The 27532-nt window shown below is 36.6% G+C and overlaps 1 protein-coding gene across 1 annotated transcript in view; it reads right to left on the bottom strand.

Annotated features, from left to right (window-relative positions):
* The window catches only part of LOC136863513 (ubiquitin carboxyl-terminal hydrolase 15), a 463080-nt gene that overhangs the window by 379334 nt on the left and 56214 nt on the right, over positions 1-27532 (bottom strand). The window contains exons 3-4 of the mRNA XM_068225978.1: positions 12123-12244; positions 827-844 (exon numbers count right to left, since the gene is read on the bottom strand). Coding sequence (XP_068082079.1) covers positions 827-844; positions 12123-12244 — 140 coding nt within the window. The remainder of the gene's footprint in view (positions 1-826; positions 845-12122; positions 12245-27532) is intronic.

A 27532-nucleotide genomic window follows, 5' to 3' on the forward strand; every position in this document is an offset into this window, starting at 1 on the left:
ACAATTGTGGAGATTCCTTCCAAAGCAAGTGCATAAGGCAAGTGGCAATTAACATCCCCTGTTCCTACTATGCGACTACTTACTGAAACCAGCACATTATTTGCAGGGTATGGTATACAATGTGTGTGAGAAAAGTAATGAGACTGATATTATACTAACTAAAGTTCTATTTTTTTCAAACAACAATGTAATCCCCTTCAAAGTAGCTCCCTTGGGCAGCTATACACCGGCGGATTCGTCGTTCCCACTCTTGGTAGCAGCGCTGGAAGTCTTCAACTGGTATGGCTTAACTGGTCAGTCACAGTCTTTTGAATGTTCTCCAGAGTTCCAAAATGACATCCTTTTAGGATATGTTTCAATTTCGAGAAAAGGAAAAAGTCGCAAGGACGCAAATCAGGTGAATGGGGGGGGGTTGAGGAACAACAGAAATGCCCTTTGAGGTAAAAAATTCACTGATGGAAATGGCCGTGTGACACGGGCATTGTCAAGATGAAACATCCACTTGTCTGCAATGCTCAAATCGTCTGTCAAAACTTCATGTATGGTGAAAGTGTTTAAATTTAACTATTCACTCATCATCCTTATTGTTAAACGACTGTCTGATCTCACAAGAGCCCTCACACGTTCAACATTTTCGTCAGTTTTTGAAGTTGAAGGTCTCCCTGAGCGAGGTTCATCATCAACGTGTTCTTGGCCTTCCAAAAACGATTTGTGCCAGCGGAAAACTTGTCCTGTTGATAAGCAATGTTCCCCATAGACCTGTTTCAACTTTTCAAAAGTCACACTCCCAGATTCACCAAGTTTAGCTGAAAACTTCATTGCTCTAAATTCCGATGCTCCATTTCTGAAACACACAACAAAAACACAACTTCACTGATGGCACTGTCAAAAATAATGTGTTATCTGTACGGAGTTGTAACTCGGACTGAGGAATTGGAAGGGATACACAAACCGGTGTAGCACAGGCTGGTAGACACTACATTGCCAGATCGCCTGCAGTGTTGACAGTCTCATTACTTTTCTCACATACTTTGTATGTGAGAAAATCACTGTGTAAAATTTTCAATATCTTCATTGTCTTGCGCAATGCGAGAAGGGCGCATGTTCACGTTGCTCACTAGTCACTGATTTTGTATTACAAAATAAATGAAACTGTATATGTAATGTAGATATACCTGTTACTCATGCCATACCTAAAAACTGTCGCGACTTTCTAAGACACAGATAGTACCTTCTTTTTGTCTACGTATGAGTGCTCTGCCTCCATCATTATTGTCCCGAGCAGAACACACCATCTGCTTGTTTGGTGCTTGTCTCCCAATTCATAAAATACCTATTACACAACACTGACTTTGAAAAACTACAGGTCTTCGAATATTAGTCTTAGAAATGTCCTATTGTTCTCTATATACAGTAAATTTACTCACCTTTAAAACTGATCTATATGATGTTTGCTCTAAAACATCTTCCTTTAACAGATATTTAACAAAATTTGACAAAAAAATCACCACTTCCACAACTTTTCGACAAAAAGACAACTGTTTAAAAGCCTGTATCTCAATCATTACATAAGCTACAGAACTGAATTTGGGCTCAAACATTAGCAAATTTACTCTAGTCTAAATTTGGAATGAATGATTCTTTTGGTAAACCGACCGTTAAGGAGATGTTTCGAATAAACAGAGAAAAGGTAAAAAAACTGATGGTTTTAATCAATGCGAAGGAGCGTGTGGTGGCGCCCCAAGGTCGGAAACTTGGATTTTACATTACAGGTTCAAAAATAACAAAATACCAAAAAATAAAAGCTGCCCGACCTTTTGCTCAGCAAACCCCTTTATTCAGAATGATATTATTGGATTAATAGTTAACTTAATAGTAAATTCTTTCATTTGTGGAGTAAAACATGGCATGTTACCCAATTACACTTTAAGGGTTAATAGCTGTTTGGTAAGATTATACAAGCATATCTGAAGACTATTCAGCACGAACGCCCTGAGAAGAAGAATACCGGTAGTGTTTATACTTAATTTATCATTTATTTCTGTAATTTGGAAGGCATGATTAGTCCAGTGGCTTACTGCCTGAGCCAGTGTCTGGCTTACCACGCAGAAGGCAGAGGTTTGAATCCTGGTCGATATTTTCATCTCAAGAATCGCATGGCATCAGGAAGGGCATCCGGTCTTAAACCCCCAGCCAGTCCCGCCCCGCGGTGTAAGGGGCAACGCGTCTGCCTGTCACCCAGCGGAACCGGGTTCGATTCCTGACTAGGTCAGGATTTTTAATTGTAAATTATTAATATCCCTGGCCTGGGGACTGGGTGTTTGTGTCGTCCTTAATGTTCCTTTCCTTACATTCAACACTCTACACTTCCTCTATTCCAATTTCATACAGGTTCATATCACATGGTGCAAACAGTGGCAAAAGATCTCCATACCCCAACCAAATAGCATTTAAAAAAAACAGCCAAACCACAATGAGTCTGGGAGGCTCCAGCAACCACAGAAATAACTGGGACAAACTGCAGAACATTTATTTATTTCTGCAATTTATATTACAGTCTCAACGTCTGCCCACATTTACATCACCGTATGAGCTGGTTATACGGTTTGTGTCACGTAGCAGTGAGCTTGCATTTTGGAGACGGTGGGTTCAAACCCCACTGTTGGCAGCCCTGAAGATTGTTTTGCATGATTTCCCATTTTCACACCAGGCAAATGCTGGGCTGTAAATTTAAGTTACTGTTGCTTCCTTTCGAAACCTATCTCTCCCCCATTCAATTGTTGCCGTAATACCTGCCTGTGTCAGTGCGATGTAAAGCAAATTGCAATAATAATAATAATAATAATAATAATAATAATAATAATAATAATAATAATAATAATAATATTTTCGGTAACCCCCACCAACTATGAACACTGATAACCGATATGTTTGGTCTTTTGGCCGTGACGGTAACCGGCAGTGATGGGAAGAGTGCAAGAAAAAAGTATTTGGGCTCGATTAGAGTTACTTGAGAAATATTTTACTCAATTACGATTACCAATCACTTTCGTTATTTATGAGTTTCATGTCCGTATTGACTGATTACACGTATATGGGTAAGAAAGAAATTCCACCTTATCAGTACTGTTTATTGTAAATATAGACTTGCATTAGCACCGGTTTTGGCCCCTTTTTGGTCATCATCAGCTGACAAATCATAATATTACATCTATTAGGCATTGGATTGTGTTACTGATCTAAAAAGATGTCGTCATCCATTAGCACATCCGGATGTCTAATGGGGATATGAATTGGATGTTATTGTCATTTCATTTGTAAGTCTGTGAAAGTAAAATTTTTTTTGAGATTTAAATATGGTAATAAAAATTGAACCTAAGCATAAATCTAATTTTACGTACACATTAAACACATTAAAAACACTGAAAACATGTATATAAAACACCTGGTGAATTTCAAAGTTCATGCCTTGCGTATTCCTTCTTCAGACATCCTAGTTGGAGTCTTCTGTGCATGTGTTTATGTTGGTTGATTTTGTATTCGTAAACAGTGGTGTAGGTTCTTGAGAATATTCTATTCGACTAAAAGATGTCTTCAGGTATGCTTGTAATAAAAACACAAGTCATTAAATGGTCCAACATTGTGGACAAAGACAATGTGTGGCTCAGCTGTAAACTTGTTCTTAAAAGTTTGAAGCAGGTGATGAAGTCTTGGTTTTATGGATTTGGTTGAATTTGGATTTTTGGTGGTAACTTCTTACTTGTCTATATTTGTGTGCCGGTGCTATAGTTATCTGTGGAAGATAAACTGATATAAGTAAAGTATTGTAAGTTTGAAGGAATGTTTGAGGTTGGGTGCGAAGGCGAATTTGTACTTACTGCTGTTGTTGTGGTTGGGCGACGTTCTGTTTGGGAGTTCGCTGCGTACTGCTATACGTTCGCCTTGGACTTATTTTCGCTGTAGTGAGGGGTATGGATGGAGGGGTAGGGGGAGTGCCTATTGTGGGGGTAGGGGTGGAGCTGGGCTTGTCGTTCGGTGGTTTTTTGGAACGTGCTGTGTTCTTTTTATTTACTGTTTTGAGGTAATCATTTTGGTTTTATCTGTAATGTCATTTATATTGTAGTTAGGATTAGCGAATTGGTCTAGGGAAATGTAGAAATCTTCAGTTATGTTAAGCAGGGGGCCCTTAGAATTTATGTTTACTATTTTCATATCATTCTCGATGTCCGTAAACCTGTGTTTGAATTCTTCGATAGGCTGGCCTATTGATGAAAAGTGGTTATGTTTTATTGGATTTAAAATGTTCGTTGTAGCAGATTATGAAGTTTCTGCCTGTACGTCAAATATAACTTGTTTCGCAATTGTTGCATTTGATGCGGTAAACTCCTAATTGGTTGTATTTATTGTTGTTGTTGTTGTTGTTGACTGTCTTGGCATTATGTATAATATTGGTGCTGTTGTGCATGGTTTTAAAAGCTATTTTCAGGTTGTACTTTTTAAAAACATTAGTTATGGGGTACAAGTGTGTATTGTTGAAGGTAAATAAGACGTAATCTTTCTTGGTTTTGTTTATTTTTGTTAATTTGGTTTTGGGCTGGAATTTAATTTTATGAATGATTTTACTGACCATTTCTTTACCGTATCCATTGTATTTAGCTATATTATGGATTAGTTGTAGTTCATTATTTAGATCCATGTACGTATATACACCCACATCTTCCTTACAGACTTATTGCCTTTGAGCATTCTATCTGCAGGCTTCTGTGAATTGATTATCTCCACGATGCTCTATTTGCAACTAGCTCTGTGACCTCGTTTAGTTCCACATGCTTCCATTTATTGATAATGCATTTCATTCTAATGTTTAACTTTATGAAGATAAAGTTGGAAGGTACTGTTAAAGAACTAATCGGGGTAAATATCCATTCATAGGAAGAGGAATTTGGGAATAGAATACTTTCAACTTTCTTCGAAATAATTTACAAGAAAACTACGTAAACAACTGATAGGGAATCTGCTACCTGGGCGACAGTCCTATATGCTATATTAATCATAACATCATTTTCTATAAGTAGCACACATATAAAGCATCTTCCTAGTAGACATATTGTGATTAAATCATTACAATGAAATATATTATTAACAAAAGAACGTATGAAAAGAGGCACACAGATTAATACAACGCTAGTATTGAAAACAAAAAGCATTCGTCATAATGAAGACTTGAACCTGCATACCTCGTGTTATGATCTCAGTACGTTAGCCATTACGCTACAAGAAATCTTGGGGTAATTGGGATACATACACTAAGTTATACCTGGTGTCTGAAAACTGAAAAAGTAGAAAATTAAAGCTCATTTGAAATGATTTCCAAATAGGTTTTGATTTTATTTCCTTCTAGAGTTTCTTTGCAATAGCTTGACATATAAAATGTGTTTCCTACGCTACCAATGTGAGAGGCTGGTGTGACCGTTGCAACTCAAGGGAAGCATTAATGTTCAAAATCCTGCAAATACAGTATCGATCACTGTTACAGTATCGTGCATTTTTTTCAGTATATTAAGCTAATTTAAGTTGTATGCTATCAGAAATACAGCTAATAATGTTCAGCTCTCAGAACTTGCCCGGCAGGTAAAGTCTTGTCGGGCCTTCGAAGTGGCCAATAAATTAAGCACTGGGTAACTACGATTTATGCTGCCGATAGCGCTATTTGGGATTGGTCGAACGGAAACATCCTTTTATGCGGAGGGCAAGTTACGCGCTACTTTACCAGTAGGTGGTAGAACCGGCCCTCAGTCAAATAGAACATTCTCAAGAACCTACACCACTGTTTACGAGTACAAAATCAACCAACATAAACAAATGCGCACAAGACTCCAACTAGGATGTTGGATGAAGGAATACGCAAGACATGAACTTTTAATTCACCAAGCGTTTTATATACATGTTTTCAGTGTTTTTAATGAGTTTAATGTGTACGTACAATTAGTTTTAAGCTTAGGTTATGTTTTTATTACCATATTTAAATCTCGAAACAATTTTTCTTTCACGGACTTACAAATGAAATGACGATAACATCCAACTCATATCCCCACTGGACATCCGGATGTGCTAATGGATGACGTCTTTTTAGATAAGTAATAAACCAATGCCTAACAGATGTAATATTATGATTTGCCAGCTGATGATGATCAAAAAGGGGTCGAAACCAGTACTGATGTAAGTCTACTGTATATTTACAATAAACAGTACTGATAAGGTGGAATTCCTTTCTTACCCGTATATGTACTAATAACTTTTTCAACAAGTAATCAGTAAAATTAAAATTACTTTACAGAATGTTGGTCTTAAGGAAATCACTGCTTTTTTCCTGTTTTGCTTGGGAATGGAATAATACAAAAACTTGCAAGGAAATGGAATATATTACTTTTGTTCGTGTGGATTTTTTTTTTTAGCATAGAGGCATTAAGTAGCTATCATCACTGGAAGAGACTAAACATGATACCTTGGAATTTTCAAAATGATGTTTTATAATAATTTTTATTTTAATGAATTTTAGCATTTGAAATAATTTTTCATTTACGTTGCACATAAATTAATTGGTTCTTAAAATTCTCATCGCTAATGCTCGATGTCATAAGGGGGGAAGTACATCTTGTGTTTACTCAAAAGTCATCCTACAGGGGCACTTGAAGGAATACCTGTCTTGAATTTGAAGAACATTGTTGGAATGTCTTTGAAGTACTGGAGAGGTAAGAAAGTTCAGTACCTCATCCACAACTGGTGAAGCTGCTGGTTCTGTTGCAATAGAAATGAAAAAGCTGTCTTCACGATAATTTATTTCTTCACATTTTTGCCTTCAAGCGATGTATATCAGTTACTAGAAAGTAACGATTACTATTTTATTTCAAGAAATAAATTACATTTTGTAAAAAATAATGATTAAAAGTAAAAATGACTAAGAATGTAACTGTTACTAGTAATTTGATTACTTTTACTCAATTACTTCCCAACTCTTGTGAGCAATGATATGCCTGCTCCATTTTGGTGTGAAATTGCAATGAAATTGATAAGAATTGACTTGTTAGGGTCCATATACCTTATTGAACCACCTATGCATTTGTAACATAAAAGAAGTGACAAATGAAAAAGGTCCTTTCAATGCATATTTGAGAATTCTTGGATCATCGTTTGTTTTTGTTTTTTTCCAAGTTGATCCCATTTTCAACCTTGCTATGTAGGATTGAGGCAGTTTTTGGTGATAAGTTGTAGGTTCATAAAATGAACCACCCAACTTGCATTAAAAGTGAAGGTGTTACACAGTGCAGTAATCAAGTGCTGGAGAGATTGTCTTACTTCTAATCATTATAATAATTTTTCGTGACTTCTTGTGCAGAGTGAATGCTAATATAGTTATCTACATATCAATCATAGTTTTCAAACTGCATATCAACTTGTGAAAAATAACTATAGGGAATGGTTCTAAGGATAAGTTCATCAGATTGAAGTGAAGAAAATTCATGAAAATTAAATTCAAGCAATATAATGTGTTGAGAAGAAACACAGCCTTGTGACTAACCAGGAACAGCAGAGAAATCATGTTTATATTTTTCATCAACATTTCAGACTGGACTTCATTCAAGTCTAAAAATGCATGTTTAAAGGATGACTAAACATGCCGACCAATTCATCAAATTCTCAACAGTGGATAAAGCACAAGAATATCAAGAATATGAGATAGAGAAAGAGAGCGTGTGTGTTAGAAAACTATGAAGAGCATTTATTTTTCTCTTATCATTTTCAAGACGATTAAGGAAGAAAAATATCAAAGGCTCTATGGAAGTAAACTGGACTTTTGGAACTACTGCAATCACATACCGTATAATCCTGAATACCACCCGCCACCGAATAAGACCCGCACCCCAAATTTGAGACGTCATAATACGGAAAAAAGTAAAAAATAATGAACTTGCATAGATATATTTAATTTTCTTCAAATACACCACAAATATGAATTCAAACAGCTTACAATTAATAAAATCATCAAAAAAATCGTAAATAAAATCGGTCCAATACTCAGATCATTCACAATTCACCGTTGTCATCTGAAGTTTCACCATAGGAACTTTTGTCGCTGGCATCTTGCCACAAATAGTCGTCCTCACTACCCTCCACTGAATTTGAAATTCCACATTTCTTAAAGCTTCTGGACACTAGATCATTGGGAATGCACGCCCATGCGGTCTTGATCCAGCTGCATATTAGTCCCACTTCAGGCCTCTTCCCACACCTGGTTGGGGTTAACACATGATCACCATCAGACATCCATTCGGTGTACAACCGTTTAATTGCAGTTTTGAAACGCCGGTTCATGCACACATCGAATGGCTGTAGAATAGAAGCGAGTCCTCCGGGAATTATTGCAAGATCGGCTTTCCTTTCCTCATCATATGTTTTATGGCGTCAGTTGTATGTCTTTGGTAACTGTCCAACAAAAGCATGTTTCGTTTTTGTAACAAAGCTCTCGGGCGACGTTGCCGAACGCACCTCACCCAGTCCTCAACTAACACATTGTCTATCCAGCCGGACTCGTGTTCTAACAGTAACACTGGACGGCAAGTTTATTTCCGGAAGTTTTTTCCTTTTCAGAACCACATACTGTACCAGGAAAATAAGGCATGAGTGTTTGTCAAAGGGGTATACGGTTCTTCTGGAGCGGTACAGAGAGAGGTATGCGAAATGATAGTATATATCTTTAAAAACAACATTTATTCCCTTTATTGAGCATGAATGGTTGATTCCCTACCATTCCTCTTGATAATAGATTTACCAAAAAAGAAACAAATGGCTAGCTTTCACTGAAATGACTGAAAGTAAAGAATGTTTATCATACAAATAGACTTGTCAAAAATAACTAAATGAAAATAAACTATGTCTTAAAGTCTTTCTTGAAATAAGTTCATATTAAATGAACAGAAAATGATTAAATTAAATATTCTACCACTCGTAATGTGAATTCTATTTAGAGTTTTGTAGCACTTGAGACGCAAATTCTTGCCTACAGCTTATCTAAATATTTAACGCTGAAATGCACAAAAATTGCGAAATAGTAAATACAGTTTGTCTTGTAAGAATTTAATCTTGTCTTTTAAACAATTGCATTAGACCAGAACGATTTCCAGTTGAAGTTTATAGTGTTCGCAGAACTGCCCATTCCAAAATTACTGACTCCACCATTCCACAAATGGAAAATTAGTCTGGTGGAACCACAAAGTTAAAAAAAAAAAAAAAAAAAAGAACCCACTTATATCACCTGTATTACCGGAACACTGGACTGGAGAACATGTAGTTCAGCGAACCACATGTCGAATCCTCTGTAGTCTGATGTTGTGACGTCCACCATGGTACTAAGTTTGATTCTCTCGATGAGCCAAGGTCCGATGTCCCACGTCCAACCAAGTCTTCTCTTCCCTCGTTGACAGGTGTAGATGACCGCGATAGGTACTCGTCAGGATTCATCGTATTCAAATGTAGTTGTAGAACACGAAAAACTTCAACTCACTATCATTAACTTTATGAGTGTCCTCTTTAACATAGCACATTATTTGGTAAAGTGCACACGAGTGAGCTATTTCAATCACTGGCATCAGATTTCAAGACTTTGTACTGGAAATCATAGTCCACTACACACCTAATTCTACCCTCCATAATTAATGTCACTCTGATATCACAGTTAATTAAAAGCACAATTCAATTACTCATGAGTAATACTACTCAGATATCACAGTCTATCTATAGCACAGTTCAGTTATATCATATCATATCACTTGGAGATTACAGTTTATTAAAAGCATAGTTTATTATGAATAATTACAAGTGTCATTACTTAGGAATGAAGTTTTCTTCCAAATTTGAAAGTAATGTCACTGGAAAACAGTTTGCTGACAAAATTGTATTTTACAAATGCTGTTGCAGAAATCAAGTCTGATCGTAAAGCTCATTAATTTTACAAGTGTTTGCACGCACTGATGAAGTCTACTCATGATGACTAAGTGTAGGTCTAAGAATTAGCACAAGACAAAGTCCATTCGTGAATACCACAGTTTGAGAAGTTCAGAGTTCGAATGTGAAAGAAAATAAAATGCAATTTTATGTTTCACACTTGTCATGAATGTATCACAATTCAACACAGTCTTTAAATGTACAAGTAGAAACAAAGAAACAAAGTTAATAACTACAACCATCACAAGTCACTGTGATATTAAATTGAAAGTTTCAAAGTGTCGTAGCACTTGCTGAATTTACAAGTCCATTTGAAGATTCTCCCGTAAAATACCGAGTTCGACGGTCGTGTATAAATCCCCTCTCACCAGCCTGCATAAGTTACAGCTGTAAGTGCTGAACTTGAACTGGTGATCCTGTCAAAACTGCTCTCTTTTATATCATCTAGTGGGGCTGTCTCTTATATCTCATGGAAAAATGTATTTCTATTTCATTGAATAACTTCTAATTCCATGGGTCAATTTTCATCAAATTATAGGGGTTTACGTTTGAACTATGGGCTACAAGGTGATATGGTTTATAAATTGAAATTCCAACGGGTTTAGAATTTGGAAAATGTTCTGGTAGGTTCTCGATCGCCATGACTTGTTCACATGCTATTACGTCATCCGCAACGTGGAACAGGTGTTGTGGACTGCACGCTGAATACCTGGCGGTGCCGTGCTGTGTCTTTGGGAACTCATGTAAACTCTGGCCGTACCGTAACAAATATCGGATTTTATAAATTTATGTCACAGGTGACCAATTGTTCCTGGTACAATATGGAGAGAGTTTGGTTCCATCCGCTAATACGCACATTACCATGCATCGTTGCCTTTTGTTACCACCTGTTCTGATGGTTACACCTTTAGAACCCTTCGTATCCACTGTATTTTCCAACGTCATTTCAAAATAGGTGTCTGGTCAGCATTCCCAATTTGCGACAGCATATAAGAATTTTGCTTCCTCAAATGAATAATGTGACACTGAAAGGCCGTTAATCTTTCTTCATACGCCCCAGGGAGACTACGTGAAATAAACGTACGTCTCCAAATGCACAATCCCTTTCTCCGATATAAGTTTCGGATCCATCTGCGGCTTGCAGTAAAACCCTGTGTTATGAGTTCTTTTGAGATCTCTAGTGCTTTCAATTGACACATTTCACTACGAACACCATATCCTAACTCACGTTTTTCTATCACAAATTTGTGGAGTCATTCTTCAATTTCCGGAAACACTGCACTCCGCCTGCAGAACGCTCTGCGATCGCCGTTACTTTTCAGAAGTCTTCCTTCTTCTTCCACCAATCATGAATACACAATTCATCAATATCGTACTTTCTGCCAACGGCACGATTTCCGTATATTTCAGCTTCGCGTTACTCCTTTAAGTTTCCCACGCACAGTAAATGACCGCAGACACCATTCTGAATCCATCGCTTACTATCGAGACAGCATCTTCACAGGACAGATACGGAACTTGAATGTGAGCAAGGTAGACTTCCGAAACCAACAGTCTCGACTCTCGCATAGGACGATATCCCACGAGATCAGCTACTCACGCATTCAGCATGCAAGCAACACTTATGAAACAAATGACGATAGAGCATCCGCAGCAGCGGCTTTCATATTTACTGCATATTCGCCCATATTCTTTGATTTACTGTATTTCATTACCTTACATTTCGCTTTTACATGCCACTGTAACCGTATTGAGAAAAAAATCGATCTTGTTTTCTACAACGCAACTAAAACACAATAAAACCTGAATGCCCGTTTACACGTGGTATATTGAGTACGGTAACCGTATTCAAATCTATTTCAATACTCCATGTAAACGTAGTAGATATTTACGAGAATGAACTGCTTGAATATGACCCCCACTCAAGATTTAGAACCAATATTTTGGGGAGAAAAGTGCAGGTGGTATTCGGGATTATACGGTACTTACATTACTTCTTGGTAAAATAGATAGCTTTATTTTAATCTTTTAGAAATGATTGTAAATACAAGAAATAAAAATTATACCAAAATAGCAACACAGTAAAGAAAATTCTATCAAAGAAGGGAGATTTTCCTGACCTTCCTTGCTAAGGGTTTTTGCCCTTCTACGATCCCAAACCAACAGATGAAGTGGTTCCATAGCTCTATAGGCACAAAGAGAAAATCTACTCCTTGTTGTAAATCTTCTTTCAACTCATTATCTGAAACATTGGGGAAACAATGTTATTGAATACTGCATTACAATGCTGTATTTAAGGGATACACTCAGAAATATACATGACATAGAATATGCATGAATAAAGGTAGCAGCTGCCACTGTGATTTATGAGTTCGACAAGCAGCTTTCTACCCAGTTGACATGAGTTTGATTCTCAGGTCTGTTATGACTATACAACCAGTTTTAGGGTTTGGAGCAGGGTACACTTAAACACAGGAATAAACCCGAGGAGAGAAATGGGTTAACATCTTACTTAGTCAGAGATCCAAGTCTTACTTTATGCATTACACCCTTTTAATACTTACTGGGTGAGATTATGGTCCATAGGTTTCACCTCGGCGCTCATTCAATACTTACTAATGGGTCCTCTTCTCTCAAGGCGTAGTGCATCCATATCATATTCGGTGCATAAAGGATTCTAACTACTGCTAAGCTACGGAAATGAAACAGGCTGGTCTATTTTGACTGTTTATTCATTAAAAGACATGAAATTTACGAGATTGAAATGGGTAAATTAACAAATGAAACATAATATTTTAAGGGAAATTATTACAACAACATTTTTGAAAATTAAGAATGAAGTTCCCTGTAATTGTGAAATTCCTGAAACATGAACGTAATTAAAACCGATTTACAATAACATACATACATCATTATAGAATGTTATGCCTAGCAGCGTTCAGTCTGCAATCCTCTGTGAATTTACTAAACCTCGCCGCAATCCTCTATTTTCAACTAGGGTTCTGACCTCATTTAGTTCTAAACCTCTTATCTTTAAATCATTAGAAACCGAGTCTAACCATCGTCATTTTGGTCTCCTTATACTTCTCTACCCTCCATAACAGAGTCCATTGTTCTCCTACGTAACCTATCCTCCTGCATTCGCCTCACATGACCCTACCACCAAAGCCGGTTTATGCGTACAGCTTCATCCATTGAGTTCATTCCTAACTTAGTCTTTTTTCCTCATTATGAGTACCCTCCTACCATTGTTCCGAACTGTTTGTACCAGCAAACCTTCTCGCTACTTTCATGTCTGTTTCTTCTAACTTATGAATCAGATATACTGAGTCCACCCAGCTTTCGCTCCCGTAAAGCAAAGTTGGTCTGAAAACAAACCGATGTAAAGATAGTTTCGCCCAGGAGCTGACTTCCTTCTTACAGAATACTATTGATCACGAATGCGAGCTCACTGCATTAGCTTTACTGTACCTTGATTCAACCTCACAAACTATATTACCATCCTGAGAGTGCACATATCCTAAATACTTGAAATTATCTAAATGCCTGGCTTTGTTTTACTGATATGACATTCAATTCTCTTGGATTTCTTACCTACTGACAACAATTTAGTCTTCGAAAGGTTAACTTTCATACCAAACTCACTGCACCTATTTTCAAGTTGCAAGATATTAGACTGCAGGCTTTTGGCACAATCTGCCATTAAGACCAAGTCGTCAGCATAGGCCAGACTGCTTTCTACATTTCAACCTAACTGAATCCCTCCCTGCCACTTTATACCTTTCAGCAGATGATCCATGTAAACTACGAACAACAAAGGTGAAAGATTACAGGCTTGTCTAACCCCTGTCCGTACCCTGAACCAAGAACTCATTCTAACACCACTTCTCACTGCAGAACAATTGTCAACATAAATGCCTTTGATAGCTTTTAATAATCTACCTTTAATCCCATAGTTCCCTAGTATAGCCAACATTTTTTCCCTTGGTACCGTGTCATATGCTTTCTCTAGATCTACGAAACAAAACTGTCTATTCCATTTGCAGCATTTTTCAATTACCTGGTGCATACGCATGTGGTCTGAAACCACAAGGGTTTTCATCCAACTTCCTCTAAACCACTGATCGCACCCTCCTTTCCAAGATACCAGTGAATACTTTACCGGTATACTAATCAATGAGATACCTCGAAAGTTGTTGCAATCCTTCCTGTTCTCTTGCAAACAGATAGGTGCAATTACTGCTTTTGTCCAATCTGAAGGTACCTTACCAACACTCCAAGGTAATTTTATTACTCTGTGAAGCCATTTTATCCCTGTCTTCCCACTATACTTCACCATTTCAGGTCTAATTTCATCTATTCCTGCTGCTTTATGACAATAGGGTTTATCTGCAACCTTTTCCACTTCATGATGCGTAATTTCACCAACATAATTTTCCTCCTCCCCGTGAGCTCGGTTGTTCGTGACACCACCAGGAATATTTCCTTTTATGTCGAGAATTTTTCAAAATATTCCATCCACCTGTCCAGTAATTGCATAGGTTCCATTATGAATTCACCTGAATTACCCAAAACACTCTTCAGTTCCTTTTTCCCTACCTTCCTAAGATTCTTTATTACCTGCTGCTTGACCTAGCCTTTCCAGGTTATTACCAAACTCTTCCCATGACTTCTTTTCGGATTCAACAACTATTTGTTTCGCTATGTTTCTTTCAGCTATGCACAATTCCCTGTCTCCATCAGCCCTTGTTTGGATTGGGGCCATTTCTGATACGCCTTCTTTTTCACATTTACAGGCTGTTCTCGCTTCATCATTCCACCAGAATGTTTGTTTTTTCCCACCTTTACACACAGTTGTTCCTAGGCATACCCTTGCTGTTTCTAATACAGCATCCCTGTATGCCACCCATTCTCTTTCTAAATATTGAACCTACTTACTGTCCATTGTTTGGAACTTCTCACTAATCATATCCATGTACTTCTGTCTAATTTCTTCGTTCTGGAGATTTTCTACCCTTATTCCTTCGCAGACAGATTTCACTTTCTCCATCCAAGGCCTAGAGATACTTAGTTCACTACAGATCAGATAGTGGTCTGTATCATAGAAAAATTCCCGGAACACCTGTACATTCCTAAGAGTTTTCATGAATTTGAAGTCGGTTAAGATATAGTCTATTATGGATCTGGTACCCCTACCTACCCATGTGTAGCGGTGAATAGCCTTATGCTTGAAGAATGTATTCGTAACTGCTAAACCCATACTAGCACAAAAGTCCAGCAAACACTTCCCGTTCCCATTAGCTGTCATATCTTCCCCACATTTACCAATCACCCTTTCGTATCCTTCAGTTCTATTTCCAACTCTCGCATTGAAATCGCCCATTAGCACTATCCTAACCTTGGTGTTGACCCTGACTATGATGTCACTCAATGTTTCATAAGACTTGTCAACTTCGTCCTCATCTGCACCTTCACACGGTGAATACACTGAGACAATTCTTGTCAGAATCCTAATTCCTCCAACTGCCAAATCTACCCACATCACTCGTTCATTTACGTGCCTAACAGAAACTATGTTGCGTGCAATAGTATTCCTGATGAACAGCTCTACCTTACACTCTGCCCTTCCTTTTATAACACCCGCCAAGTACACTTTTTTTTTTTTTTTTTTACAAGATAGGTCTTATGGCGAAGATGGGACAGGAAAGGACAAGGAGTGGGAAGGAAGCAGCCGTGGCCTTAATTAAGGTACAGCCCCAGCATTTTCCTGGTGCAAAATGGGAAACCACGAAAAGCCATCTTCAGGGCTGCTGACAGTGGGGTTCGAACTCACTTAAGCAACTGCAGCTATTGAGCTGGGTCAAGTACACTTTATAACCTCCTATCTCTTCCTCTTTATCTCCCCTTATCTGAATAGCATTTTCTCCTAGCACATTCAGATGCATCCTCTTTGCTGACTCAGCCAGTTCTACTTCTGCCCCATTAATATGGATAACATTCTATCAAAGTCCATTTCGCTCACCAAGTTGTTTCCAAGGAGTCCCTCGCCTGTCAAATGGGAGTGGGACTCCATTACTCCTATAGGTCCGAGGCTTGCTTAAAATGTTTTAAGCTCAGTAAATTCATGAAGCAGGATGCTACCCTACTTACACATAGTCCAAGTGAGGATCTCTCCCCTAACGGGGTAGGGACCGTCTGTGGATTTTATAGTCCTAGCCGCCTGTGCACAAGGAGGGCCATTACTCAGAATATGTTCGAGATGTCCACTCCCATTCCTCGTTAACGAACTAGGACGTGACTACAGTAACCCACACCATGATTTACAATTAAAGAAATAAAAAATAGCATCGCTTTGTATAATAATAACAGGTTGTTTTAATAAATTATTAAACTATAATTTTAAATTGACATTGGGCTTAATTATCATTATAGCTTCTTATTGTATTAATTAACACTTTGACTATAATCGAGCATTACTGTCAACAGTGAGACATATAATTCATAATGAATTTAAAATGAACTAAAACTTAATACCATCAAATTATTTATTGAATACATTATTTTAATTCGTACTGGTAATAAGCTTGATTAAAAGAAAATAATTATGAATTAACCCCAAACTTCACCATTTGGTGATCACCTTCAAATAATATTTTATCTTCTCATGGTCACAAGACCAAACATTTAATTTCTTGATTAATTAAATAATTGTGAAAATATAACCTTGATATGATTGATTAGATGAATAAAAATGTTACAAGCTTGGCTTGCTGAGTCATTTACAACACAAAGATAAACTTAATTCAATACATTAAGTAGATGACCAAATATAACCTCAACTTCATTAATTAGAAATAAAAGGAAATCATTTATCCTTAACTCACATAATTAATTACATGGTATTACTGCAATAGTAATTGGAATAATTAGACCAAAAGAATATGACATTAACTTAATTATTTAATAAAAGAGAGTGGTAAAACCAAAATTAGTTAATTATTTAAAAATGCAAATGAAACCAATATGCTAAATGGTTTCAACCTTGAATGTGTGTGTCAGTTTTACATAAATCAGGGTTAATAGCTGACCTGTAAAGTGCATGCTTGTGTCTTCTCATATCCAAATATGAATATCACTCAACTATTGACAACCACTTCTCCATTTAATTGTGCATAAACATTTTTACAGAAAAATAATGATGTTAGATCCATGACTGTGACCTGGTTGTGAACTAGTGGCCATATCAATCTCACTTCACACAACCAAACTGTCAATACTGACCTATACTCTTTGTAGATTAAAAAAGAAACAATGAAAAACAAAATCACCACCTGAATGTGGGTTGAATCCTCAATATTACTACAATCATAATTGCAGCAATTACTCATAACAGCGTTTAAGGCTGGGCAAATATTCATTTATAGGGAGGGGAGTTAGGGATTGGAATAACTTACCAAGGGAGACGTTCAATAAATTTCCAATTTCTTTGAAATCATTTAGGAAAAGGCTAGGAAAGCAACAGATAGGGAATCTGCCCTAAATGCAGATCAGTATTCATTCATTCATTCATTCATTCAATACACCTCATATTCAAGTGTTAATTAAACTAAATTTGGCCCACTGGATACTTTACAATCTCAGTTACATATTTGTTACCTAATATATTCTATGATCTGTCATAATCACCATCACCTGGATCACTGTTATTGACTATATATTTCTACTTGAAGGCACAAATATCATTCCAAAACTTAATCTAGGGATTTACATAACTCAGTGACCTTGCAGAATGACCTATGAAGACCTGAAAAAAGAAATAATATAGAATGCACTCTTTTATTGGTAATTAATGGCGAATTCCACATTTTCTCTCTTCTCATTCATTCTAAAACAACCATCGCGTCCAACCAAAAATTTTCATTCTTGGTTCCTAGTTATGCACTTTAACACTTACAATTTTTTTTTTTTTTTTTTTTAATTTTGCTAGGGGCTTTACGTCGCACCGACACAGATAGGTCTTATGGCGACGATGGGATAGAAAAGGCCTAGGAGTTGGAAGGAAAGGCCTAGGAGTTGGAAGGAAGCGGCCGTGGCCTTAATTAAGGTACAGCCCCAGCATTTGCCTGGTGTGAAAATGGGAAACCACGGAAAACCATTTTCAGGGCTGCCGATAGTGGGACTCGAACCTACTATCTCCCGGATGCAAGCTCACAGCCGCGCGCCTCTACGCGCACGGCCAACTCGCCCGGTGCTTTAACACTTACTGCGAACTTGTATTCTGTGATAAATGCTTGCTATTATACTGGTGACATTTAGATATTGACTGAAAAATCTGTTGTTCACATTTCTAACCTTCCATTTTAAGTTATATTACAGTGCTCTTACAATTTCAATTCAATATCCTACCCAAAATGTCATTATTATTATTATTATTATTATTATTATTATTATTATTATTATTATTATTATTATATGTAGAGATTGCTTTACAAATATTCATACAAATGTTGACTTCTAACAATCAGACTACTATCTTGAAATAAGCTGTAATTCACTATTATTATAATTCAACCACCTGAAACTGATCTTCAGTCAAGCTGAACTTAGAATTTTGGTTGTATAAGCATTAATCAAAGATAATGTCATCTTGATGCAATATCAAATCTGACTGATGAATTTTCTCCCATTAAACTGATCGAACTAAGTTCAGCAGAAGAAATATAATGGTTATTTTCTTGAAAAATAAATCTGTTAGGTGTATATAACTTAATAATTAAGAAGAAAAATAGGCCTACTGTTTATTAGCGTAAAATGGTAAGTAATAACTAACCCCATGGCACTTCAGCCCTGAAGGGCCTTGGTCTACCAAGTGACTGCTGCTCAGCCCGACAAATCCTCTCAGCCGTTATTCTTGGCTTTCTAGTAAATGGTAAGTAATTATTTGAATAATATTCCTATAATTAACAAGTTGTTTATTGGCCACTGTTTTATGCTTAGGGTCTATAGGTCATATTATTTTCAGACTTCAGATCACTCTGATGTTTGGACCGAGAATGGAGAATTTGAACATCAAAGAGCTCCTGGCACGTTTCAACATAGAACTTAAATGATCGACAATTTAAAATAAGGTTTTGTTTAGGAAAACATGCAGTAGAAGAATTAGAACAAAGATTACATCTGCAATTAAGGACACAAACGGGAAGAAACCATGCAATGAATCCAATGTTCATGATCCTTCTCACATTATGATTTTATGCAACTGGAAGATTCCAAATAGTAATTGGAGATATATTCAATGTAAATAAAGGAACTGCAAGTAGGACTATACATAAAGTCACTAGACTGCAGATCTAAAACCTGAATTCATCAAGATGACTACCGAGGAGGGTGAAGTAAGAAGAGAGACTTCTGTAACATCTTCAACTTTCCTCATCTTCCCTCGGTTGTTCTACCTGCAGTGACCCGTACCGATTTCTCACAGACACCTATCCTGAATTCTGATACTGAATGGAGCCCTTAGCCTGCAATATCCTTCCCCTTAAAATATTAGACCACCTGTCTTCTACAATTCCCCCTTTCCTTCCCATCCCTCTTTTACACCTACTGTATCCTGTACATTGTTTGAGGGAGGCCTACTTTCCTTCCTGTCCTCTGAAAGAATCCTAATTATCTCTCTCAAGCTATCCAACTCCTCCCTCATACACCTTAACGACTGACCACGCCCACAGTTCCTACACTTGCACTCCTTAGCCATTCTTTACTGAATAATGAAAAGGAAAAGTAAGATAACTTATTCTATGCAAAATAAAAATGAAAGGAAAGAAATGAAAGAAAAATCGAGATAAATGTGAAAAATAAAATTTCAAACCCATAGCTTACTGCCTATAGTGCGTCTCTACCTAAGAGGAAGGATGCAGTTAGACCTAGTGTTTCCCTCTCACTCGCACTCTTGTATTCTGCAATTACCTTCATTCTTTTCTACCCAGACGATGTTGCTAGTTTTCCGATAATCCAAAATGATAAATCTCATAAAATGATTGCGTAGCATTATAGAGAATATTCAGCCCTTTCTGATGGTGTCGAATGAAAAGTAATAAATAATTAATACATTTTTAATTACATTATTGTTTCTTGAATCTATATCTCTGCAGATAAAAAACCAATGATCAAAACAGGTAAGGAATTTTTATGATGCTGTTAGAAAATAATAAGTTTTACATACGAAGAACGCTACATATTTTTAAAATTAAAAACTACCAGAATATTCATAGATAGTAACACAGAAAAGTTAGGAAGCGGGTAAACTATTTTGTTACGGACTGTATGTTGGTGACTAAGCGAAAAGGAATGTTTATAAATGTCTGAAATAGCTTTTAAAACAAACCAGTTATTATTGTTGTTATTTTATTATATCAATTATGAATACGGAAGGCATAGTATAGGCAAACTGGCAATAAAGAACAAATTATAGTACTGCATATAATTAATTGTTAAAGAAAATGAACGTTACCCAGACAGAGAGAGACAGTTCAAAAGGGAGAAAATGAAAGGTCCTCTGAGAACGCCATAAAGAAAAGAAACCTAAAAAAGTCAGCAAGCAAAAACATGTTAGCTTAATAAAGTATTATGAAATAGCAAAAAGCAGAGACCATCACATCGTTCCTACCTTGTTCTTTGAAAACATACCACCAACATTAAATATACTTTTAAATAGGGTAACTAGTGAAAATACTCTACCAAATTCTCTTGAGGTCCACATTAAATAGATTTCTTCATGATACAGAGTTTGAAAATATATGAAAGGCCAACAAAATATGCCTTTATGGAAAGGAATGATGTAATCAGTTGACAATGGATTTGTATGCAAATGCATATTTTGTTTGCCGATATGCAGACCTTTAAAACTGACAAGGAAGTGTGTTTGAGGGTGAAACTGGACAAGTTATTAAGTTTAATAGTGCATATACGAGGGCCATGCAGAAAGTAGTACCCGTTAGCGCCGCATGAAGCGCTGACAAATCTGGTAGCCGCTGGGCAAGGTCAGACCGCGTCAGTGGCTTGTCTGCCTGCTCTGTGCGAGGTTGCGTGACACTAGCATTGCCTATGTTGTGTCTGTGATCGTTTAAAATTTTTAAACAAATTGAGAACCCCGCCAGTTGTGAAGTGAGGGCCGTGATTAAATTTCTTAATGCACGAAATGTTCGACCTTGTGATATTCATCGCCAATTAACGGAGGTGTATGGAGACAATGCGATGGGCGAGTCGTCTGTTTGGTGCTGGTGTCGCAACTTCAACCTAGGGAGGGGGAATATTAATTCATTCATTCATTTATTTAGCTTCCATAGACTGTACAATTACATATTTTGAAATATGCCAACAGTATAGGAGTTGTCAAGTGATTTCCTAATGCTAACAATAATATATGCACAACAATCAACATTTTGAAAAAGAAGAAGAACAGAAACACCACATACCTCAAAGTTAGGACAGCACATCTTAATTTTTTTAAATAATATTAATAACCAATATTTACAAGACAAAATAAAAATATATTGGTGTGGTGTTAATAATGTGAACATAGTCAATGTGACATTAACGTATTTTTAAGGCTATATACTAGATTACAAGTTAATAAGTAGTAGCATCATTACCAGCACTTCATCATGTATTCTTCTGTAGTGTAGAAGCAGCTACTCAGCAGGAGATTTTTTAAAGCTGTGGTAAATGAACTGACGGGACTAATATCTTTAATCGTATTTGGAAGCTTATTATACAATCTGATTCCAACAGAGTCTACATGTCTCAAGGCAACGGTTTTACTCTTGTGTTCGATAAAAATATTATTTCTTGTTCGCGACTGGTAATTGTGATTGTCAAAATTCTTTCTGAAGTGATCAATATTTTTTTTCACATGTAGAATGCATTGCATGATGTATATACTTGGTACTGGGAGTATCCTTAGTCTCTTAAATAATGGTCTGCAATGATCTAACCTGTTACGTCTCAATATAATTCTGATAGCTCGTTTCTGTATTCGAAAAATTTGATTTGTAACAGCCCCAGAGACCAATAGCATAAGTGATGACTGAATGGAAATATCCAAAATATGCCATTCTAACATATTCTTCACTACAACTATTAGACAAAATCCTTAAGGCAAAACAAACAGAACTCAGAGACTTCCCTATTTTTTAATATGACAATCCCATCTTAATTTTTCATCTATATGGACACCTAAAAATTTTGTGGTCAACGTATTTTCAATTGCATTTGCATTTAATATAAGGTTGTGTTTTTTTGCAGTTTTGTCATGGTAGTTAGATGCCTTGAATTCCATGTATTGGGTCTTTTTAAAGTTCAATGTTAATTTGTTTTTCCTGAACCATGATTCTAACCTAGACAGGACTGTATTTGCTGTAGTTTCTATAGACGTAGGGTCAGGATTATTAATAATTATGTTTGTATCATCAGCATACAGAACTGCTGTTTCTACTTGATTGTTGTGAGGAAGGTCATTCACATAGATCAAGAAAAGAACAGGCCCCAAAATACCACCCTGCGGAATACCTAAGCCTATGCTTTTTACCTGAGAGTGATATGTCTCATTATGCCCTTTACTGTTACAATGTGTAATTTCAACAAACTGGGATAGTTTATTCAGGTATGATCTAAACCGGTCATTAACAATTCCTCTAACTCCAATCTGATATAATTTGTGCAACAATATTTCATGATCAACAGTATCAAATGCCTTTGAAAGGTCAAGAAATAGTCCTATCACAGTTTCATCATTGTCAAGAGCATTTACGACCAACTGTGTAAAATGTGATAAAGCAGACAAAGTACTTCTGCCAGCTCTGAACCCATGTTGTGCATTATTTAACAAGTTATATTTGATTAAAAATTTAGTAAGCCGATCTTTCATAGCACATTCAAATATTTTTGAAATAACAGTAAGTATTGATATTAGTCTGTAGTTATGTAAATCGTGTAAGTTTCCACTTTTAAAGACTGGGATAACTTTAGCTATTTTTAGGAGATTAGGAAACTGACCACTAGAAAATGATTCATTGATGAGATAAGTTAAAGGCTGTACCAGATAGGGAGCACATTTTTTAATGAGTTTTGTGGGAACTTCATCTACACCTGTGGAAGTTTTGTTCTTCAAAGATTGTACGATTTTAAAAACTTCCAGTTCTGTTACTGGAGTTAACTGCATAGAGTTTTGCACAAAGGTTGGGAGTTCTGGTAATACATCTGATTTATTTGCATTTTCAAGTTTGTATGGTAGGGATAGAAATAAATCATTTATATAATTAGCCAAATGATGAGGGTCATTCATTTGTATTCCCTTATCATTTTTTATGGCAGCAACTTTATTTCCAACTGCATGTCTGTTGGTTTCTCCCTTGATTACCTTCCATATGGTTCGTGATTTATTGCACGACTCTTTAACTTTCTTGTTATTGTGCATTATCTTAGCCATCCTAAGAACTCTTCGATAAGACTGATTTGTAGTTTTTAACATACTCACAAAAAACCTGGTCACAACTCTGCTGTGCTAATCTACTTAGTAATTTACATTTTTGACTTGAGATCCGTATACCCTTCGTGATCCATGGCTTTTTTGAAGATTCATTAATTACTGCAAGTTTTTTTGGAAAATGTAATTCAAATTCCGTTAAAAAAATGCTTAAAAAGGTTCTATACTTTTGGTCAATGCTATGACCGAATGTTATTGGGGTCCAGGTCTGAAGTTTAAGGCTTTCAATGAAACTGCCACATGCAGCTGCAGAGGAAAAACAAGTTAATTGTGCTTGCTTTATTTTGGTTGAATGCTTGCTAGCATTCTCAAATTCTAGTTGTAAAATTTGAGCATGATGATCTGATAATCCAAAATTTATATTGGATGCTTGCATTTTAGAACAATGGAAATTAATACAAATGTTGTCTATCATTGTAGCTGAGGTGGCAGTTACCCGAGTGGGTGTAAAAATTAAGTGTTTTAGATTACAGCTTTGAAGAACATGCAGTAGTTGTGATGTTGATGGAAGGTTTTCTTCAGCAAAATCTATGTTAAAATCACCACAAAGTATTACTTCTGCGCTGCTATTCCTACCGAAAATGTTATGAAGGACTTGATCTAATTTTTCTAAGAAAATCTCCACATCAGCATCCGGTGAACGGTACACGGTTAACAGAATTACCCTTTTACCATAGGGAAGCTTAAATTCCACTGAAGTTAGTTCAAAATCTAATTCAGAATTATGCACTTCAAGATCCTTCCTTTCTTTACATTCAATTCCTGACTTAGTAAAAATACAAACTCCCCAATGCTCTTTATTAACCCGACTGTAATTACTTGCCAGATAATAACCTTCAATATTAATGAGTTCAAGTTCATCATTATTACACCAATGTTCATCCAAACAGATAAACATAACATCCTGTATTGAATTTAAAATTACTTGTAATTCTAAAATTTTATTTTTAAGACATTGAATGTTCTAATGAAATATTTTGAACCGCCTATTCCTACCCTCCAAGTCATTACCAGTATTTAATTCTGGACCCACATTTTCGATTGAAATGTTATTGGGTCCAGAATCTAACACACGTTTCCCGGACTAGGTAGTTCTAGGACAGCCTTTTCCTGATCTTTACTTGTAATGATGTTACTTATTAACTTGCTTACATATTGCTTCCCAAGTCCATTCAAGTGCATGCCATGCCTCGTATGAGATGTTCGGTTTAATTTACTAATGTCTAACAGTGTAACATTTTCGAAATGACTACATATTTGCCTGAATTTCTCATTTGTGTCCTCGACAGCTTTATTCACAATTGACCAGTCTGTTAAATCATGTCTATGGGGTACGTTTGTCACTATCACATTTGTATGGGTCAGCTTACCTAGAGTCCTTTTCAGAATACTTGCAGCCTGATGGCCTTCATTTCTTGCAACGTCGTTGGTTCCACCGACACATGACGAGGAGCGTTCAGGGTGACCATCTGTCATTACAGACCAACTGCCGAGTGCAGTAGACGAATGCGTGAGGAACGATGAACTCTGTGAACATTTTCTTAATGTGTCTCGAACAATGAAACTGTTCATGAAACTGTCAAAGACCATATGCATTATTAAAAAATCTGTGCAAGGTGGGTCCCTCGCATGCTTACAGAGGAGCACAAAACCAAGCGTATGGCTGCAGCACTGACGTTTCTGGGACGTTATTCCGATGAAGGAGACTCTTTCCTGACTCGCATCATTACTGGGGACGAAACATGGGTTTGTTATGCATCACCTGAGAGTAAACGACAGTCAATGGAGTGGCATCATGCTTATTCACCAACCAAACCAAAAAAATTCAAGACAGTTCTGTCCACCAAGAAACTCATGGCAACAGTTTTCTGGGATCGCCGAGGTGTACTGCTCATTGATTTTATGGCCCGTGGAGACACAATTAATGCTAATGCGTATTGTGAAACATTAAAGAAATTACGGCAGGCAATACAAAATCGACGGCGAGGTCTATTGTCTACGGGCGTCATTCTCCTTCATGACAATGCCAGGCCTCATGCAGCTGCGATAACACAACAACTTTTGCAGCAATTCAAGTGGAAACCTTCGACCATCCCCCGTATAGCCTGGATTTGGCCCCTTAGGATTTTCATCTCTTTACGAAGTTTAAAGACTTTCTGGCGGGAAAAGATTTGACAGCGATGAAGAACTTAAACAAGCCGTGACTACGTATCTCAATACACTGGCGGCGGAGGACTATGACGCTGGAATACAAAAACTCGTCCCACGTTATGACAAATGCCTAAATTTGCTTGGAGATTATGTGGAGAAGTAGTGTAAAGTATGATTTTTCCAATGAAAATGTGTATATTTGTTAATATTTACTCCTGTGTCTTTATTGCACAAACGGGTACCACTTTCCGGATGGCCTTCGTATAAGCATATATTCAAGTTTTCTGTATACAGGGAATTATTGTGCATGATTTGTCTTTTATTATGCATATTTAACATGTTTTACAAGCAGTCTTCAAGAAAATGTAAAATAATTAATGCTCTGAACTCTTTTGGAATGAGTGGCTTTATTCTGAATGAACATTACAGCCGTGGTACGATTTCAAGCAAAAATCAAGACCAAAACACAGCATGCGTCAATTCCTGTGGATATTGTAGAGGATGCATTAATTGGTGACTGCATGGAACAACAGTACAAAGTCCAGATAAGTATCAACTGAGTCCTTCCTTATGAGATACTAGCAAGATACCCATGCTTCGCTATGGTTTAAAACTCAGTTATTATTCAAACTTTTATATTTTGGAGAGTCAATGGTCAGGTGAGCCTGTAAAATACGCCCTCAGTTCGAACGTCAAACGGTTTTGGGGCAATGATTATTTATTTTCTAATCTAACACTCATTTGAACCATGCGGAAGAATTTGAATGTTTAAACCCTATCTTATTTAACTTCTACGATGTAAAAGTGTCCAACCTGTGAAATTTTGATTTTGTATGTCGAACAGTAATGGAGGAATGAATATCTTTTTAAGGGGCGAATGTTTTGAATTATTTACTAACATCTAGGATATAGAAGACCACCCTTCATTAAAAAATTAAGTTTGTACCTGAAAAGGTTTCAGAAGAATGGATATTGTGTTTCTGAGAGTCAACCATCATCTAAACCTCTTAGGGGAGAAATATTTTGAAGTATAGAATATTTTACACCTAGGACATAAAAGAAGACCCTTCTCGTAAGAGTACAACTTTGTACATCAAATGGTTTTGGAGGAATGAATAATTTCATTTACGGAGCTAACCTCATTTAACACTTAGGATTTAAAATATACACTGCTATTTGGGAGTTTGTCTTCATATGTTAAACTGCTTCGGAGGAATGAATGATTATATTTTGTTTTTGGAACTTAACACCCATTTAACACTCTGAGAGGTTAAATTAGTTTCAAACCTTCTGTTATTAAACACCTAGGATATCGTTTGAAATTTTAACTTCATAATTCAAACGGTTTCATATAAATGCATATTTTTAATCATCATTCCTCTCCCCCCAGTCAAAACCCCATTAGGCCCCCCACTTCTTATTTGTACCCTCAGGAAAAGAATTCAACTCGTTTTACACACCCCCTTAAGTTGATACCACCCCCCTCCCTCCCTTGCCACAAAATAGGTGTCTTTATTTTCAAAGGAGATTCCAAATACCAATTTTCTCGCCTGTAACATCCTTAGTTTCCAAGATATAAGTAACCTCAAACAAAGAATTCAACTCATGTTTCAATTCATTTATCCCCCTCCCCTTAATTGTATCATCCGAAAACAAAAGAATATGTGTTGATTTTTAAAGGAGATTTCAAATACAAATGTGCATGTCCATAACATATTCAGGTTTTTAGATATAAGTACCCTCATAAAAAGAATTCAACCCCTTTTCCAGTCCTTTCTACAACCCCAAGTGCTTGTTTTTGAAACAAAAAATATTTGTTAATTTACTTTTAAAAGA

Source organism: Anabrus simplex, chromosome 2 (genome assembly GCF_040414725.1).
Source record: "Anabrus simplex isolate iqAnaSimp1 chromosome 2, ASM4041472v1, whole genome shotgun sequence".
Taxonomy (NCBI): domain Eukaryota; kingdom Metazoa; phylum Arthropoda; class Insecta; order Orthoptera; family Tettigoniidae; genus Anabrus; species Anabrus simplex.